The 19060-nt window shown below is 40.5% G+C and overlaps 1 protein-coding gene across 2 annotated transcripts in view; it reads left to right on the forward strand.

The window, feature by feature from the left end:
• The window catches only part of VPS41 (VPS41 subunit of HOPS complex), a 158584-nt gene that overhangs the window by 29420 nt on the left and 110104 nt on the right, over nt 1-19060 (forward strand). For both annotated transcript variants that reach the window (XM_020788161.3, XM_020788162.3), the window contains 2 exons: nt 3452-3559; nt 12726-12803. In XM_020788161.3, coding sequence (XP_020643820.2) covers nt 3452-3559; nt 12726-12803 — 186 coding nt within the window. The remainder of the gene's footprint in view (nt 1-3451; nt 3560-12725; nt 12804-19060) is intronic.

Genomic DNA, 19060 nt, shown 5'->3' on the forward strand with positions numbered 1-19060 from the left:
TCTCAATGAACTCAGTGGGACTGGCTGAGCAGACCTGTATAGAATTACACTATCCCATCCCCACCAAAATCCACAACAAATAAAAATAGATTTCAATAGGCTTTCTATTTATTGCTGATTATATTACTCATAGTTCTATCAGGCATACTGGCAAAGACCCTGTGTTTAGTTATCTATTGAGTTATAGCTTATAGTGTCTAAGATCCAGAACAGCCATTGTCAACCTTTTTTATAATTGATTTAAATACTACCAAACATACAACTAAAATCACAGTCCTTTTAGGAGATCTTCTCAGGTTCTAGAGCTCCCTGCCAAATAAGAATACAAGATGAACATATACTGTATCTTTCAGAAACTTCTCACATTTTCCAGACTGTGGCTTCCTTCAAATGTGCCAAGACACCCCCCCCCAAGGGTCATAAGGCCCCCATTGAAAATGGTTGACAGACAGATGTACACCTAGAAGGATGGGCATAGGAAGTATTTTTTTAAAATAGGAAGCATTTTTCAAAGGCATAGAGGAGGACTGAGGAAAGCATGCCTACATTTCAAACAGAGAATAACATTGGGCATGCATGAGATCTGGAAAGTAAATTAAGTTCTTTGGTCCTAGTTATTATGTCTGTTGAAAATGTCAGTATTTCAACATACAAAATATACAGTACCAGTAGCTGATGGATAGATGACAACTGTTTCAAAAGTCTTAGAACTGACTGTATATTCTCTGTGGGGGAAAACAGAGTAGAAAGTACAAGCTATGGTGATATAAAATTTATTTTACAAAATTGTTTGAGAATCCTTTAGGATAACATAAAGTACTTGTCTTTAATTAAAAGTGCCATATACTTAGTAAAAATCCATGTTAGTTTAGAAATTGATTTTTTAAGAAGAAAGCTGTGAGTTTTCCTGTATGGGGTAAATGTCACTCTGTTCATATCTTCAGCTTTGCTGCAAGTCAAGACTTGTACTATTCAACCAGGTTGTCATAGAAACGCAGCTAACTGTCATCTCAACTCAGGCTGCTGATGGTTTTATTTGTAGGTTTGCAGGATTATTAAAATTTAACAAAAATTATTGATTTGCTTTTTATTTACGCTGCCTTGTGTTTACCTTTAGAAGTTCAGGCTCCATAAAAGCTTTTCCTAAGAGAGAATGAAATATATGTAATGTTAAACTCTGATTTATCAAATGCTGTCGATGCTTTTTCTCTTTTTTATTTATAAGAAGATATGTATAGTCCACAGCAATGGAGTAATCTTGTACTTTGCAAATAGTTTTTCATTTTGTTTGTTTACAATAGAGAAAAAGCCTCTCAAACCCACCTTTAGCTTGACTTTTATTTAACATAAAAGATACCTGTCAGAAAAATCATGAAATGGGTACATCAGTGTGCCTAATATTTGAAGTTTTTCACTTTATTCATGTTTTCTTGAAGCCTGGTAGAATGCTTCAGTGAACTGAGTTCTTGAAAGTATATGTTTTCTGTATATGCATACACAAGAGAAATTACTTAGTTTTCACTCATAAATAAGACAGGCAAAACTTATTTACAGTAACTTTATCTAATGGTCCGTGGATGAATGCTTTTATGCAAAATACTGGAGAGACTAGAATTAACTTTTCAGTTTGGTTGCACATTCGATGTCCAGACTTCAGTAACACGTTGGTCTTATTATAATGACTTGATGCCTAGAATTCAGTGTTTTCTGTGCAGGTTTATCCCTAGAGTGCACAAATCATTCGTGCATTGCAGGTGTCTTATTCACTATGTTCAAAAATGCAATTATGTGTTAATTGTCACATGACATATCAGCTACAGGCTGTGTTAACTTTCTGATTGTAACTGTTTTGCATCTGTCAAGAATGAATGAGCACAGGTAATTTGTCTGATTTATGCCCTGTGTTCCAATTTGACATTGAATCTTTCTGACTGGTAACAACTTTGTTTGGTCGTGAATTTGCTGAATAAAATTGCCTCTTGCTGGACATCTTGACACATTGTTTTAGACAACTACATCGTTGATTGTTGACATCCCTGTATTAATCCTTTTTTTAAAAAAAAATCTGTCATGAAAACTTCCTAAAAGAGAAGCTTCTCGTTGCAACATGTGAAGAAAAAAAAATAGACTTATGGAAATGTAGGTGTACTTACCACAACTTAGGCTTCCCACTTAAACATCTATTATGAGTTGAACAGCTTTCAGTGAACAGTCAACTGTAAATCAATGATATAAACCACTGTCTTCTTATACAGCATGAATCTGGACTTGTATTTCTGAATCATTGGCTGAAATCCTATTGCACATCTCTGTGTGTGCAACAGTAACAACGTTATTTAAAAGTGGCAAATCAGGTCTCCTTTGCTGATCTCAGTGGGCACATGATTTTGGCTCATTATGTCCAAGTTGTATGCACCCCAAAGTTATTCGGTAGTGAGTTTCATTAAAAGAATAAGGACATACGGCAGCCTCCTTATAAGTATACAGTGCTATGTGAAACTTAATATTCTTTATGTAATGACTCATGAGTTTTCTTACAGTAAGTAAGGTAAAACCAGTGTTACAAGCATACAGGATAGTAATTAATCCATGCAAGTCAGACTCTCTTTATGCTTTGATTTGAGGCCAGAGAAGCCACTGGATATGTCACTTTATTTGTATATATAATTTGACACTTATAAAAATCCTGTGTGTGAACACATCCGTAAGTGTTCAGGCTACATCTTTTTGAATCCCTTTTGATGCTTGCCTCTATCCATCCGTCCATCTGTCCATCCGTCCATCTGTCCGTCTGTCTGTCCGTCCGTCTGTTCGTCTGTCTGTCTGTCTGTCTGTTCCTGCTTTGTGATACACACCCATTGGTTTTGACATGATCTTGCTTCCTCTCAGAATACTTCTACCTTTTCTATGAAACTAGTTGGTATGTGCTGTTCCCTCATGGATAAATTTTCAGGCTTCTAGCAAGGTGTAAAAGAATGGTAAAAGGAAGTTCAGATGACTTCTGCTTCTACCCTTTGTTATATCTGAAGAGACCTTCCACCCCGCCTCCCTCAAGCAGCTTGTCTAAAACTGGATAAAATTGCTGGCTTTTTTTTGTTGTTGTTGCCTATATCTCTATCTAAACATTTTATATTTTATGTAGTTATTAAAGAATGGGGTTTGGTTTTATTTAGCCAAAAAACACCAACCACATTTGTTTTTAGGAAATACATTATTATTAATAAAATGAATTTTGCATTCCAGCATATTAACATATTTACTAAAAGAATGTATGTCTACAGTTCTGATGTAAGTAACTCATACAGTAAAATAGACATTGTTTGGTTTTCATTTGTTAATGGCAGCGAAGAAAAATTTACAGAGGAGTGTCTGCGCTATTGTGGAGTAGCAATTTTTAAGTAAACTTGAGAAAAATTAGAATTCATCTTTTCTTCTTCCTATCTTAATACAGGAAGATGACAGTGAAGAAGAACCGAAGCTGAAGTATGAACGACTTTCTAATGGGGTTACAGAAGTTCTTCAGAAGGATGTAGCCAGTTTCATGACAGTACATGAGAAGGTACTGAAAACTGCCTCTGTGCATACATAGTTTTGGTCTCATTAGCCCATTTGCTCTGTAGTCCACAGTACAATGCTTAGCAACTCCAAACTGAGAATAAAATCTTTAGGTATGTTTTCTGGTGATCAAATAGTAATTTATTTTTCAGCAAGGATGTGGCTATAAGAGAAAAGAATTCTTTGTTTGGAAATCTAGTAGTGAATTCTGAACACAGCCCCGTATTTTCCTTGAATATATGAGAATTTATGTATTTCTGTGAGAGAACTTGCTTAAAGTGCCATTGACACGATCGCACCTAAACGCCCTCTCCGCCGCAGAGATCGCCCGGCGCCCTGGTTTAACCAGGATCTTCGGGTGTCGAAGCGGGTCAGGAGACGGCTGGAGCGCAAATGGAGAAAGGACCCGACGGTTTTCAATCGTATAGCTGTTAAGGTCGCAACTAACCTTTACCAGTCTAAGGTAAAGGCTGCCAGTAGAACTTACCTCGCTAACCGGATAAGTGAGGCATCCAACCAGCAGGCGGAACTATTCCGTATAGTACGTGACCTATCCGGAGTTGGCCCGGGAGATAGGCCTCCCCATAGTCTTACCCCGGACCAATTTGCAGCATTTTTTAAATCCAAAGTGGAGGCCATCCGCCGGGATCTCGCTCCTTTTTTGAATACAGTGAGTCAAGTTGGGATGTCCAGCGCTCCGTCTTGCCCGGTGTCTTTTGACTCTTTTCAGCCCGTATCGCCCGACACTGTGGCCAGGACGCTTGATCGCTGTCGTGCCACCACCTCCTCTTTGGACCCCTGCCCGGCCTGGCTAATCAAGGCAGCCAGGCCCTCAACAACGGAATGGGCTACTGTAATAATTAATGGGTCTTTCCTTGAGGGTAGATTTCCCTCTGCCCTCAAGGAAACACTCATTAGGCCCATAAGAAAGAAACCCAGTTTGGCGGCGGACGAAATTGGCAACTATAGGCCCGTCGCCAATGTTTCTTTCTTAAGCAAGGTAGTCGAGAGTGTGGTGGCCGATCAGCTCCAGGCGTTCCTGGATGAAACAGATGCCCTGGATCCATTCCAGTCGGGCTTCAGGCCGCGCCATGGGACAGAAACGGCATTGGTCGCCCTGTGTGATGACTTATTGAGGGAGGCCGACAGGGGCAAAGTGTCTCTGTTGGTACTCCTCGATATCTCAGCGGCCTTTGATACCATTGACCATGGTATCCTCCTGGGGAGGCTCGCCGAGTTGGGGATAGGTGGCCGGGCCTTTGCTTGGCTCCGTTCCTTCTTGGAGGACCGTCCCCAGAGAGTACAGCTTGGGGAGAATGTTTCGGCCCCGTGGTGCCTTAATTGTGGGGTCCCACAGGGGTCGATCATCTCCCCAATGCTGTTTAATATCTACATGAGGCCGCTGGGAGGGGTCATCAGGAGGTGTGGAGCGCAGTGCCATCAATATGCGGATGACACACAGCTCTACATCTCCTTTTTTCCAACTGCAGGAGATGCCGTTCTGTCCCTTCAGCGTTGCCTGGAGGCTGTACAGGAATGGATGCAGGAGAACGGGCTAAGGCTGAACCCGGACAAGACAGAGGTACTGAGGGTGGGTGCCCCCACACCTGGGGACATGGGAAACTCCCTCATTTTTGGTGGGGTGACCCTGCCCGCCAGGGATGGGGTCCGTAGCTTGGGTGTCCATCTTGACCCGGCGCTCACCATGGAGACCCAGGTGGCGTCCGTGGTCCGTTCCGCTTTTTTCCATCTCAGGCGGATAGCCCAGCTGCGGCCCTACCTTGATGTGGGGTCTCTCACCACTCTGGTGCATGCGCTTGTAGTCTCGAGATTAGACCACTGTAATGCGCTCTACGTGGGGCTACCTTTGAGATTGCTGCGGAAACTACAGGTGGTGCAGAATGCGGCGGCCAGACTACTCAGTGGGCTGAGAAGATACCAACATATCTCCCCCACTCTGGCCGCATTGCATTGGCTGCCAATCCGATTCCGCATTGATTTCAAAGTGTTAACACTTACTTACAAAGCCCTAAACGGTTTAGGACCTCGATACTTGGCGGAACGCCTTCTCCCATCTAGATCTACCCGTGTCACTCGCGCGAGCCAGGAGATAAGGCTGAGGAGCCTAACACCGAGAGAGGCCCGAAAGGAAAAGACCAGAATCCGGGCCTTCTCGGCGGTGGCTCCTCGCCTTTGGAACAACTTGCCCCCTGAGATTCGCGCGGCTCCCTCGCTGGACATTTTTAAGAAACAACTAAAAACATTGATGTATAGGCGGGCCTTCCCAACAGAAAACCCTTGACGATCTTTTTTCTTATTCTGTTCTTTATTATTATTATTTTTTATTTAAGTTTCTGCTGTAAAGTTTTAAAATTACATTGTTGTTTTTACTGTAAGCCGCCTAGAGTGGTCTAATATGATCAGATAGGCGGGATAGAAATAAAATAAATAAATAAATAAATAAAGAAGCTGAGGACAGATAATGGCATTTGGTTCACATTTTTATGTAGCAGGTTTCCTATAGTCATCTCTTGTCCAATCACTTTTCTGACATTTTTTCTCAAGTATTAGATGAATAACCATGACCTCAGTTGGGGCTTGTACTAGATCCATGCTGCAATGGATTAATTCTTGTTTTCTTGTTTATAACTCTCCTGTGCTTGACAGCATTATATAGCTAATGTATTCCTCGGGTCAGGTATATCTAGTTTAAGCCATAGAGTAAAAAACAAAACAGGAGGCACATTTGATAATATGTGTAATATAAATTTTTTTACAAAAAGGATTGTCCATATGCTATGCACAAGTATGATATATCAGTAGTATATCAGAGTAATGAATCCAGAATCAGGGTCAATTAGCCCTCCAATACTTGGGAGCTACAGTATTGGATGTTTTTGTATTCTGTTAAAACTGAACTGATAGAAATGTTGCATTGGAAGGATTACTCATGCAGATCACTCACATAGATCTTCTATTCATGTGGACAGGGTAAGGTACACAAAATTCTCTCACAAAAATGGGAGCAGTAACTTCTGTGAGAGGGCTGCAGTCAACCAGTGGAGAGTTTTTGTTTTTCTACCATCTTTCCCTGAAAATAAGACAGAGTCTTATATTAATTTTTGCTCCAAAAACACATTAGGGATGTTTTATTTTTTTTCTACAATCTACATTTATTCAAATACAGTCATGTCATCTTCTTCTGGTTGCTGCACAATGGTGGAGGGTGGGATTTCACTTAACTGGGGCTTATTTTGGTGGTAGGGCTTATATTACAAGCATCCTGAAAAATCATACTAGGGCTAATTTTCAGGTTAGGTTTTATTTTCAGGGAAACAGGGTACTCTTTTTTTTTAGATATTCCACTGATTTAATCCTGTTTCTTTAAGCAATAACACTGTGTTTGTAAGTCAGTAAATAAAATCTCTACACCAGCATCTTTACCTGATGTTCTTTTAATTGTATTCTCTAAAATATCACAGGAGGACTCAGCCAAATTTTTGTGTTTCTAATTTCATCTTGAAATCTTTGGCAAGATGGTTTTTAATTAAATAAGAATGCATTTGATAGACTAGTGCAATGTAAATGTTGGTTGTGGTTCCTGCGTGCTTTGGTTTTAGGGTATGGCACAAACATTTGACCCAGCAATAGTAGACTTTTTAGAAAGTTATTTTCTGGAAAGCTGTGTGCTCGTACAGCTTGCCTGGAACAGCCATGTTTAGAGTGATTCCTGCCTTGGCAAAAAGGAAGCTTTGCAGACCCCAGTTCTGTCATTACAACTGAATTTTGGGATGTCCCTAACTTAAGGTTATGTTAGGTTCCTCTGCATCCTTGTTATATTTTACTTCATGAAACACACAATGGAGATAACTGACTCCCCACTTTATTAAGCATTCCAGTTGACTTTCTTGGGGTAGGGAAAACACATGGAGGATGAAATGTAAGAGATGTGTATGGTAAAAGAATATACCTCTCCTGTTTACTTTTGTGGTTAGCTACAATTCAAAAATGAGTTTCTAGAGGTAACTTAGAATATTTTTATTGACTTCAGATTGGCTTATATGTTTCATTTATCCAACAGAAGAGTACCCAGTTGCATCATTCCCATGTTAACAAAAATAATACTGAAATAATTGAGGTGCAGTTTACCTTCTAAAATAATTTGGTATACCTTGCAGTCTTTACATTTGCACTCTTTCCTTGAGGAAAAGACATGCCTCTAGTATTAGGGTTTTGTCTATATTGCCTAAAAAAGTTATTCCAGAAAGGTATAGAGCAAATAGATGAGTACTTAAGTAGAGGTGTAAAGTTATGCCTGTTGTTCCTGTTACAATTAATACAGTAGGGCCCCTGTATCTGTGGGATTGGTATCCATGGTTTACCACAGCCCTGTACACAGCATACAAGGTGGTGGGCCTTTTGTCCTTTGTCCTGCCTCCTTGTATGTTGTTCAATACTATCTGCCATTTCAGACATTTGCAGTAGATCTTGGAATGGATCCCCCACAGATATGGGGGTCCTACTATTTTGCACTCTTTCTCATATTTTTAGGTGTAATGCTATTGGATATGACCCAAACATCCATGTGTGCATATACATGTATTTAATGTTCTGGTCTTTTTTCAGTAAGAAAGAAAGGCTCGGTAATTGCGACAGGCATTCCTCGCTATGGAAACATGCAGTACCTTTGCTCCCAGTAGGATTATTATAATGGAAAAGGGTTCTGTGCATTCTGGAGAGAAGGATCACCATAGATTCAGCAAAATTGAAGTTTCATGGTTGCTGAACTTCTGTAATTTTGACAGCTGGCAGTTTCAATGTGGAACTATGTTTGTTTTCTTTTTTTAAAGAAACATGTATCTTGGACCATGCCAAAAATAGTTTCTGTCAGGTACGACTCTAATTATAGTGTCAAAAAGAGGGACACAACTGCAGAGTTGTTTTAAGTAACTGAGCACTTTCAGTTTTCTGGCAAACTACACTATTTATGGGTAGGATCAATAATATTAGAAGCTGAACTGCACCTGTCTTTTAGGAATTGGCCTCTTACAATGCTAAAGCTAAAACCTGAAGGTGGGCTGTGTATCCTTTAAAAAAAGATCAAACCCTGTGAAAGAGTTTTCATAAATAAAACTACAGTTTGTATGATAGGCGCATGTTCCAATTAGAACAATTTGGCTTTGTTTGGAATGCCAGGGTCTGGCATATATTCTGACTAATTTCCCTCCAGAATTATTACACTTTTTCCTTTCAATGCTGAAACATATTTTCACTGGACTTGCTGTCTGCATTGGATGACTAATCGTCATGGCACCTGGTGCATTCAAGCAGGCCTGTGCAGTGGAATAGTCATACCTAGTTATGTCTGCACACCTGATGTTTTATTAACTAGTATTGATTTTTTTACCCGGGGGACTTTTTTCTTCCTGTAAAAGGCAACCTTGCAGGAGTGAAAGGCATTGCAGGGGATGAATTTCTAATGAACCCCTTCTCTCCTCTCCCTCCCCATCTTTTTTTTTTTTACTTCTCTTTAATGTGGCTTCATATTTTAAGTGCCTGAACTGAAATTTCATTTTAAGCAATTCCATTTTGATAAATCCTTTTAAACCTTGACTTTCTGTAAGGTTATTTTTTTTAAAGATTGTGCTGCTTGACTGACACGCTTAGTAGTGCCTGTAAATTTGAGCATTTCATTATAGGCTGCAATGAAGCATGTTCACATGCAATGGAAATACAGTTGTGTTCAAAATTATTCAACCCCCAATGCTGTAAAGGGGTTTAGGGACTATAGTGTACATTTGGAATTGTATTCAGAATGAAATCCTACAAGGACGTTTTAAAGAACCAAATGCAACTAAAATAACATCAATTGTTTATGTAATACAGTAGTAAATGTTTCTTTTGTGGTTTCTTCATTGCCACAATTATTCAACCCCTTAAAGACTACCACTCTGAAGAAGAGAGGTTCATTCAGGTGTTTTCGATCAGGTATTGAAAACACCTGTGGATGTCACCGAGCACCAATCAAGCATAATAAGCACCAATTAGGCAGCTTTAAAAGGACTGTGATACTCAGCTCCTTCTAGACATTTACTGGTGTGGTTACAAACATGGTGAAGTCAAGAGAATGGTCCAGGAAGACAAGAGAAGAGGTGATTTGTCTTCACAGGAAGGGCAATGGCTATAAGAAGATTGCAAAGAAGTTAAACATACCAAGAGACACCATAGGAAGCATCATTCACAAATTCTAGGCAAAGGGCACTGTTGAAATGCTACCTGGTCGTGGAAGAAAGAAGATGCTGACTTCGACTGCTGTGCGCTACCTAAAGCGTAGAGTGGTGAAAAGTCCCCGTGTGACTGCTGAGGAACTGAAAAAAGATTTTGTCAGATGTGGGTATAGAAGTTTCAGCTCAGACAATAAGGCGCACACTGCGTAATGAAGGTCTCCATGCCAGAACCCCCAAGCGCACCCCCTTGCTGTCTCCCAAGAATAAGAAGAGTCGACTGCAGTATGCCAAAAGTCATGTGGGCAAACCACAAAAGTTGTGGGATAGTGTTCTGTGGACTGATGAAACAAAATTAGAACTGTTTGGGCCCATGGATCAACGCTATGTTTGGAGGAGGAAGAACAAGGCATATGACGAAAAGAACACCTTGCCTACTGTGAAGCATGGCGGAGGGTCAATAATGCTTTGGGGCTGTTTTGCTTCTGCAGGTACAGGGAAGCTTCAGCGTGTACAAGGTACCATGAATTCTCTTCAGTACCAGGAGATATTGGATGAAAATGTGATGCAGTCCGTCACACACCTGAGGCTTGGGAGACGTTGGACCTTTCAACAGGACAATGATCCCAAGCATACCTCCAAGTCCACTAGAGCATGGTTGCAGAGGAAAGGCTGGAACATTTTGGAGTGGCCATCGCAGTCACCAGACTTAAATCCGATTGAGAACCTCTGGTGGGACTTAAAGAAAGCAGTTGCAGTGCGCAAGCCTAAGAATTTGACTGAACTGGAAGCTTTTGGCCATGAAGAATGGGCGAAGATACCCGTAGATCGCTGCAAGACACTTGTGTCAAGCTGTGCTTCACGTTTAAAAGCTGTTATAACTGTAAAAGGATGTTGTACTAAGTACTAAGATTGAATGTCACTTGGGGGTTGAATAAAAACTAATAATGATGTGAGCACAGAAAAGACATTTGTGGTTATTTCATTATAAACTTAAGGTTATATTTCTCTGACCTACAAGTGCCTCTTTCATGTAAATGTAAGCAAGATGACTGAATGATCAAAATCAATGTCAAAATGGCCAAAACATTCAATTTCAGTGGGGGTTGAATAATTTTGAACACAACTGTACACAGAATTTAGGAGTCTGACCACTTGAGTAATGCTAAAGGGGGGTAGAAATGCACCCTCTTTTATATCAAGCAGCATTATGCTTTTGATACAATATTTAAAAGCCCTGCATTATAGTTGCATTATGAAATAGCGGTTTCTTGCATAATTTTTGAAGTCTGAGTTTCTGAAACATCTATGGACTATAAAAAAGTATACACTTCACAGATATTTTGCCTGTACTGTGCCTCTTCCTATAGCTGAAAGGTGTGGCCATAGAATCAAAGTACACACAGTGTAATTTAGACTGGAAATTTATTTTAGGCTTGAGACTATCCTGATAAATTAGATGTCTATAATCTCTAAATATAAGTCTTGTGTTACTGGTTATGTGCTAAATGGCCCAAATGGAAGAGATTAAAAGCTGTCATGAAAGGAAAAATAGGCACGCTCACCTATGGAGCTGACAGTTATTCTTCTTAGGATTTCAGGAATGATCTGGCTTTGTTGTAAAAATTTGGTTTCATTCAAAGGAACAGAAATGAAAGTGCTGTTAATTCCTTTGTTGTGCGCTTTTGGCTAATTACTACATGATGATGTGAACTTCAGCAAATGGTCATTTGCCAAAAAGAATTTTGAAAACTAAAATGGGGATTGGCTGAAGGGCCCTACATCAATCTCTCTTTTTTATTGTCCCAGACCCTTCAGTCCCCTGATACATTCAGTCTCTGCATCATCCCCCTAATACTGCTCCCAGGTTCCAAGCAACATTCTCTCTAGGTTTCTGTCCTGCTGCATGGAAACCTTGCTCCATGTGTGCTAGGGTGGGTGGAGTTTGATTCCAAACGGAAAGTAAACAAACTGACTGCCAGCTTCCCCTCACTCAAAGCTTCTCATGGAGCTTTGAGCAAGCGTGCAGCTTAGAGGGAACCTTGGTTCCAAGTATCTTCTCTTTCTGTTCCCCCCCTCCCCTCCATACTTGTTAGTTTTGCCTAGGGCTTGTTGTCCAAGGAAATTCCTGGCCTTGTGTAGCTCAAACACCTTATGCAAAGACCTATGTCTCCCATCTCATTTTTATCATACTGAAGGCAAGGAGGCAGAGCTAGAACTGACTCTGCATCTGTGGTGGCCCTAGTCATGGAATATTTTGCTTCAGTGCCTTATACTACAGTGCAAAACATGTGAGTTTCTTAAATTCTACAGTTTTATTCAAAGGTACATACCGTAAATTAAACTTTCACTCCATTTGTAATTTGCCACCATAACTAAAGACAGGTGTGGGAAAAGTGCAGCCCAAGGGTGATTGTGCAGCTTCCTTAAACCACCCCCATCATGCCCCCTGCCCTCTTCATCTGGCCATAAAAAATGAGGTGCACTTGCTATTAAACAAGACTCATGGACTGACCAATTTCCTTCAGTCCCAGACACCTAAAAAAATAAGTTTGGAGATGGACTGCTGTTCACTGCAATTATCACACATATCTTAGACTGGGTCATGCGGATTGTAAATTGGCTCTTACATTGAGGTGGCCCATCCCAGTCTGTGAAAAGAAACAAGTAGACTTCCAGAGTCTCATTTCTCAGTGGTAGATTTGGAGGGAAAGAAACTATCTTGTTAATAATTTTTAAGAATTAGCATGCATGTGATTTAAAATAAATGTAAGTTTCAAGGTCTCCATCGTTTAAGTGCTTCTAAATAAGCTTTGGATGTTAAACATATTCTTTGATGGTCACTATTTTTGCAATAGAGTACCAAGAAACAGTTCTATAATATTCTTGTTTTGTTTGATTTTTTTTTCTGGTGAATGATTTCATCTCCCATTTTTGTCTCCTTAGTTTTTGGCACTTGGAACACATTATGGCAAAGTTTATTTACTTGATGTCCAAGGGAACATCACCCAAAAATTTGACATTGTAAGTATAAACTACTATAATATGAAATAACTGTAGAATAAGATCCTGCATTTGAAATTGATGTTATATCCATGATTCTGTGGATCTTTTGATTGACCCTCAGCTGGCAATCCTGACAAACATATGCAAGACGCTGTGGGTTATGTGACCCGGATTCAGCATAATATCACAGTGTATAGGATTTCTGGTGGCTGTACAGTTTTACTGTATTTTTTTCGTGCATAAGACGCCCCACCCCACCCCCTACTTTTCTAACTCAAAATTAAGAAATCTAAGTGGGGCTTAGCAAGTGGAGGGGGAAGGTAAAGGTAAAGGTTCCCCTTGACAATTTTTGTCCAGTCGTGTTCGACTCTGGGGGCGGTGCTCATCCCCGTTTCCAAGCCATAGAGCCAGCGTTTTGTCCGAAGACAATCTTTCGTGGTCACATGGCCAGTGCGACTTAGACACGGAACGCTATTACCTTCCCACCAAGGTGGTCCCTATTTATCTACTTGCATTTGCATGCTTTCGAACCGCTAAGCTGGCGGGAGCTGGGACAAGCGACGGGCGCTCACTCCGTCACATGGATTTGATCTTACTACTGCTAGTCTTCTGGCCCTGCAACACAGGCTTCTGCGGTTTAGCCCGCAGCGCCACCACGTCCCTGGGGGAAAGCAGGGACCAAAGTGCTGCAGGATCACTTTGATCCCTGCTTTCCTCTTTCTTGCTAAGTCCACTTAGCAAGTAGACGGGGAAAGCAGGGATCAAAGTGCTTTGATCCCTGCTTTCCCCCTCCACTTTCTTGCGAAGAAAGTGCTTTCCCCCTCCACTTTCTTTGTAAGAAAGTGGAGGGGAAAGGCAGGGATCAAAGTGCTTTGATCCCTTCCCCCTCCTTACATGTATAAGACCCTCAATTTCTTATGTAGAGATTTTAAACAAAAGTATCATCTTATACATGGAAAAATATGGTAATTGAGCAAGCAATAATGCCGATAGGTATCAATGTTGTATCCTACTCATAAGTTTTATGAATAATTATTATTTTATGAATTTGCGCAATAAAAATGAGGATGCAGTGTGGAGAGAATCTGACCATATTTTTGTGAAGGAAGAATTGTCCAGTTCAATGGACATCAGTCAAGTGTAATTTTATTGTTAAATATGTGTTTCTGAAAGAAGGACATTTAGAGACAGCTATTACTGCAGAAATATCCTGGGAATTAGCCAGTCATGTTAGTCTATTGTAATAAAAACAACAGAGAGTCTAATCAGGTACAGAAAACAGAAAGAAAAGGAGAGGAAGTAACACAAAAGGAATAGTAATGAAATTAGTGCAGCTTATTTTTAAGTGTAGATCGGTTGAATGAGACAAGCGAAAGGGAAACATACATGGATGCTGCAGGCAATGGGAAATACAAAATTTAATTATTTTACTACCTCTGCAGCTGATCTGATAAGATTGGAGGTGGAGCTGGTTCATTTGTTAAAATGTAGGTTTTATAAGGTGAGTGGGAATGAACCTCTTTATTAGCTGAAACGTATGTTGCAGGCAAGGTTTATCCACTGAAGAACTCCATAGATCCTTTGGTTGTATTCAAGCCTGACTTGGAGCCACAGAGGTAGAGCCTTAAATGGTGTCTGAAATGTAGGAAGTCTGTATGGAAACAATGATAGGAAAAGCTCAAAAAAAGCCATTCTAGGCATTTGACTGGTGTTTTTACGGTGTCCCTTATTTTACTGCATTTAAATCTGTTTGCCATTTGAAAAAAAGTACCATTAATATCTTCATAATGGACAAGAGTTATCTGCATACCTTCTGCCCTCTTTAGACCACAGAACAACTTGTTAGCTTGACTGTTGTTGATTGTTAATATGTGTTGTTTCATATTGAGATGCCAAAAGTAATTGAAAATTGATTGATCTCCTTGCTATTCAGTTTATCTACTGCAAATATATAAAGCTAATATTTTATGTGAATGTCCTGAAGCATGGTCTCTTAAGGGACTGTATTGATTAAAGGAGAAGGGAAGATTTTTTTTAAATTTGTTTTTTAAATCTTACTGTAGCTCCCTGGAATCATTGAGAAAATGTACACTGCAAAATTTATGTAAAGTCATGTCTGGGGTGTAAAATTTAAATCTTGCACATAAGTAAGCAATACGTTTTTGTGCTAGAGAAATATATATATAATATGTGTTAACACTGTTACGTGTACTGGTAAGCAAACTTTTCTGTCAGGCATTGTCAAAGTATCCGTCACAAGGTGTCAACGTGCTTGCAAAACAAAGCAAGTGTTCTGATGCTGACACCGCAGTCTTTCATGTGGAAGCCGAGAACTTGTATTTTTATTTCTAAAAATCCAATTACACAATTTTTTGCATCCAAACCTACTGTTAGGAACAACCTTTTGAAGGGATTTCTTTTGTACAGTTGTGGTCCTTACTTGGTATTAGTGAAAGTCATTTTGATGATATTCCGGTAGTTTCGATGTCTGTGTGCTCCATGTCTGTAATGAACTCCAGGGGGCTTCTGTACACATGGGAGACCTGTGTTGTCAAGGACTGCCCCTGTCTTTGTTTCAGAATTCTATAGGATAGACCCTGTAAAAAGAGGTTCTTATCAGAGCCCTTGTGTGTACCTTGGAACTGCTAGATTGGAGCACATAAGATCAGCAAAATAGTTAACTGAGTTTGAAGATAAACAAGGCCCATTTGCTGACAATTCTCTTTGTTTGATTTATTTCCTCATCACTACTGCTACAGCTTTACAGAAAATAGTGCTTATTCTTGTTCCATTTCTCAGTTTTGTCACATACAGCCTGATCCAGGACTCCACAGGCACTTGATGACACATATGGCTCTCCCTATTAACTCATTCAGTGCCTTCTGTCACGGGAATCTATGAAGCTGTGTTTTGCAGAGTTTCATTGTAGGTACCTCTGCCTCTGAAGGGTCTAGTTTGATTGACAGTGGCTTTTCTCCCATTTTAGGGAGGGATGTTTCTTAGCTTTCTATCTGAAAGTCTTTAACTGGAAATGGCAGGGATTGAAACTGAGACCTTATACAAGGTCCAGTTGCTCTCTAAGTATCTCCTACCTTTTAAAATCCCCTCCCTAGTATTTATTTAAGAAGTCCTACAAAATCTGTGTAAGTCCCACTAACTCCCCCTTGGTCAGTACTTCCAAAGCTTGAGCCCCTCAGAAGCGAAGGCCTTTATACCCTCAATGAGGATAGAGTATGCTGCATATCTGTGACCCTCCTGTTGAGCACTGAGAGATCTCTGATCGATATTGCTTCTCTTAGAGGTGGCATAGATGAGCCTTCTGGTGTTGTTGCCTCCGGCACCGCTGCTGGGTTAGGATTGGTTCTCTCACACTGACCCTGTAAGATTATGAGGACCTGCACCTGCAGTGTCCCCCCCCCCATTAATGGGGCTGGGTGGAGGACATGGGCACTGGCATTTGGACCCCTCGCCTTTAGAAACCCTGAGCTCAACCAGCTTCCCAGTTCAGGAGATCTTTGTTTACTACATAGTTCCATTCTTTGTGGGGTTCTGGTTGATTCTCTTCTGCTTCCCCCAACTTCTCTTGAGCATTTCCCTCGGTCCCTTCCTCTTCCTCCTCCACTACTAGGTCCAGTGCTTCTCTTCCACCTGCTTCTTTCTCTTTCAGAAAGATGGGTGGAGCTGCAATCTCAGACATGTGTTAAAGCATCTTTTATAATCATGTCCTGAAAAGAGTTACAGAGAGAGTGGTCCTCACTCTGGGAGACAAATATGATGCAGCTCTTACCTGATCTTTAAGCTTTTACCTTCCAGATATCTCTAATGAATTATGCCTTCTCTCTCTCTCTCTTTCTCTCTCTCGTAAAGAGTAAAATACAAGGCAAACGTGGAGTGTATATTCTATTGCTACAGCCAGTAACTTCCAGGTTATACCAGAATTCAGGAGGACAGCTTGTTAATTGTTCAGTAAAAAGAATCAGCTGTTCCAAAAGTGTAATAACTGCACTGAGTTCAGAGTGTCTTTGGATGCTCTGGATTACTGTATGCTTTCCTTACTCAGGTCCCCTCCCCCACCATTCAGTCCAAAACAGAACTTTTCAAGTTGCATATGGCACTTTCATAGGTATGTGGAATTTAGCACTATGCTAAATTTTGGACAGTATAATGAAGACCAGAAAATATCAAGCAGAGACTTTCTTCCTCCCTCCCTCCCTCTCTCCCTTCCACTTCATATGCTAATGCAAAGTGGATGCCCAGTGTGGTTTATTGGATAGAGTGATAGACTCCTTAAATATATAAATTACTTTGAAAACCTTGTTAGGAACACTATATGTCAGTTCCAACTTGACAGCACGTAACACAATAGAAGATTTCCATAAAAACAAACCACCTAAGAATCTTGTGGCATTTTGTATACTAACAAAGTTGTATTTCACATATACTTTTGTGGACTGCATGCTGTTTTATCAAGTGCAATTAATTAAATCTTAATAATACAATATTTTTGAATATTCATACTTTGTGGGTTTTTTTTGTTGTTTAGTCATTTAGTCGTGTCTGACTCTTCGTGATCCCATGGACCAGAGCATGCCAGGCCTCCTGTCTTCCACTGACTCCTGGAGTTTTGTCAAATTCATGTTGACAGCTTTGATGACACTGTCCAGCCATCTCATCCTCTGTCGTCCCCTTCTCCTGTTGCCCTCACACTTTCCCAACATCAGGATCTTTTCCAGTGAATCTTCTGTTCTCATGAGATGGCCAGAGTATTGGAGCCTCAGCTTCAGGATCTGTCCTTCCAGTGAGCACTCAGGGTTGATTTCCTTTAGAATGGATAGGTATGTTGTCCTTGCAGTCCAGGGGACTCTCAAGAGCCTCCTACAGCACCACAACTCAAAAGCATCAATTCTTTGGCGATCAGCTTTCTTTATGGTCCAGCTCTCGCTTCCATACATCACGACTGGAAAAACCATAGCTTTGACTATGTGGACTTTTGTCGGCAAGGTGATGTCTCTGCTTTTTAAGACGCTGTCTAGGTTTGTCATTGCTTTCATCCCAAGAAGCAGGCGTCTTTTAATTTTGTGGCTGCTGTCACCATCTGCAGTGATCCTGGAGCCCAAGAAAGTGAAATCTGTCACTGCCTCCACATCTTCCCCTTCTATTTGCCAGGAGGTGATGGGACGAGTGGCCATGATCTTAGTTTTCTTGATGCTGAGCTTCAGACCATTTTTTGCACTATCCTCTTCCATCCTTATTACGGGCTTCTTTAATTCCTCCTCACTTTCTGCCATCAGAGTGGTATCATCTGCATATCTGAGCTTTTTGATATTTCTTCTGGCAGTCTTAATTCTGGCTTTGGGATTCCTCCAGTCCTGCCTTTCGCATGATGCATATAAGTTAAATAAGCAGGGAGACAATATACAGCCTTGTCATACTCCTTTCCCAATTTTGAAACAATCAGATGTTCCATATCCAGTTGTAACTGCTGCTTCCTGTCCCACGTATAGATTTCTCAGGAGATGGATAAGGTGATCAGGCACTCCCATTTCTTTAAGGACTTGCCATAGTTTGATGTGGTCCACACAGTCAAAGGCTTTTGCATAGTCAATGAAGCAGAAGTAGATGTTTTTCTCAAACTCTCTGGCTTTCTCCATAATCCAGCTCATGTTAGCAATTTGGTCTCAAGTTTGTCTGCCTCTTCAAAATCCAATCTCGGTCCACATACTGCTGAAGCCTACCTTGTAGGATTTTGAGCATAACCTTGCTAGCGTGTGAAATGAGTGCAATTGTCCGGTAGTTGGAGCATTCTTTGGCACTTCCCTTCTTTGGGATTGGGATGTAGACTGATCTTTTCCAATCCTCTGGCCACTGTTGAGTTTTCCAAACTTGCTGGCATACTTAGCTATGAGATAATATCCTTCTACCTGTCAACTTAGTAGTCTGTGTGTGTTCTACTACACATCTGTCAACTCTTTTTTTTTTGTCACACAAAAATGTGAACTCCAATCAGTAGCCAGAATCTTGTTGTTGTTTTTATGCTTGTGTCAAACAAATTGCATAAGTCTTGATGGCAAAATGCTGTTCTTTACTGTAGTGCACATTGTATTCCTTACAGTATACCCAGGAAAACAGCCAGCATCTCATTAATGAGCAGCAATTCACAAGAAAGACTTAAATGATTTCCCATAAGCATAATCAGCATTAGAATTCTAGTAAAAGTGTAAAAAATTGGCTTGGGTGATCATGAAAATACCTCTTAAAACCAAAATAGGCTGAAA

This window comes from Pogona vitticeps, chromosome 6 (genome assembly GCF_051106095.1).
Source record: "Pogona vitticeps strain Pit_001003342236 chromosome 6, PviZW2.1, whole genome shotgun sequence".
In the NCBI taxonomy this organism is placed as follows: domain Eukaryota; kingdom Metazoa; phylum Chordata; class Lepidosauria; order Squamata; family Agamidae; genus Pogona; species Pogona vitticeps.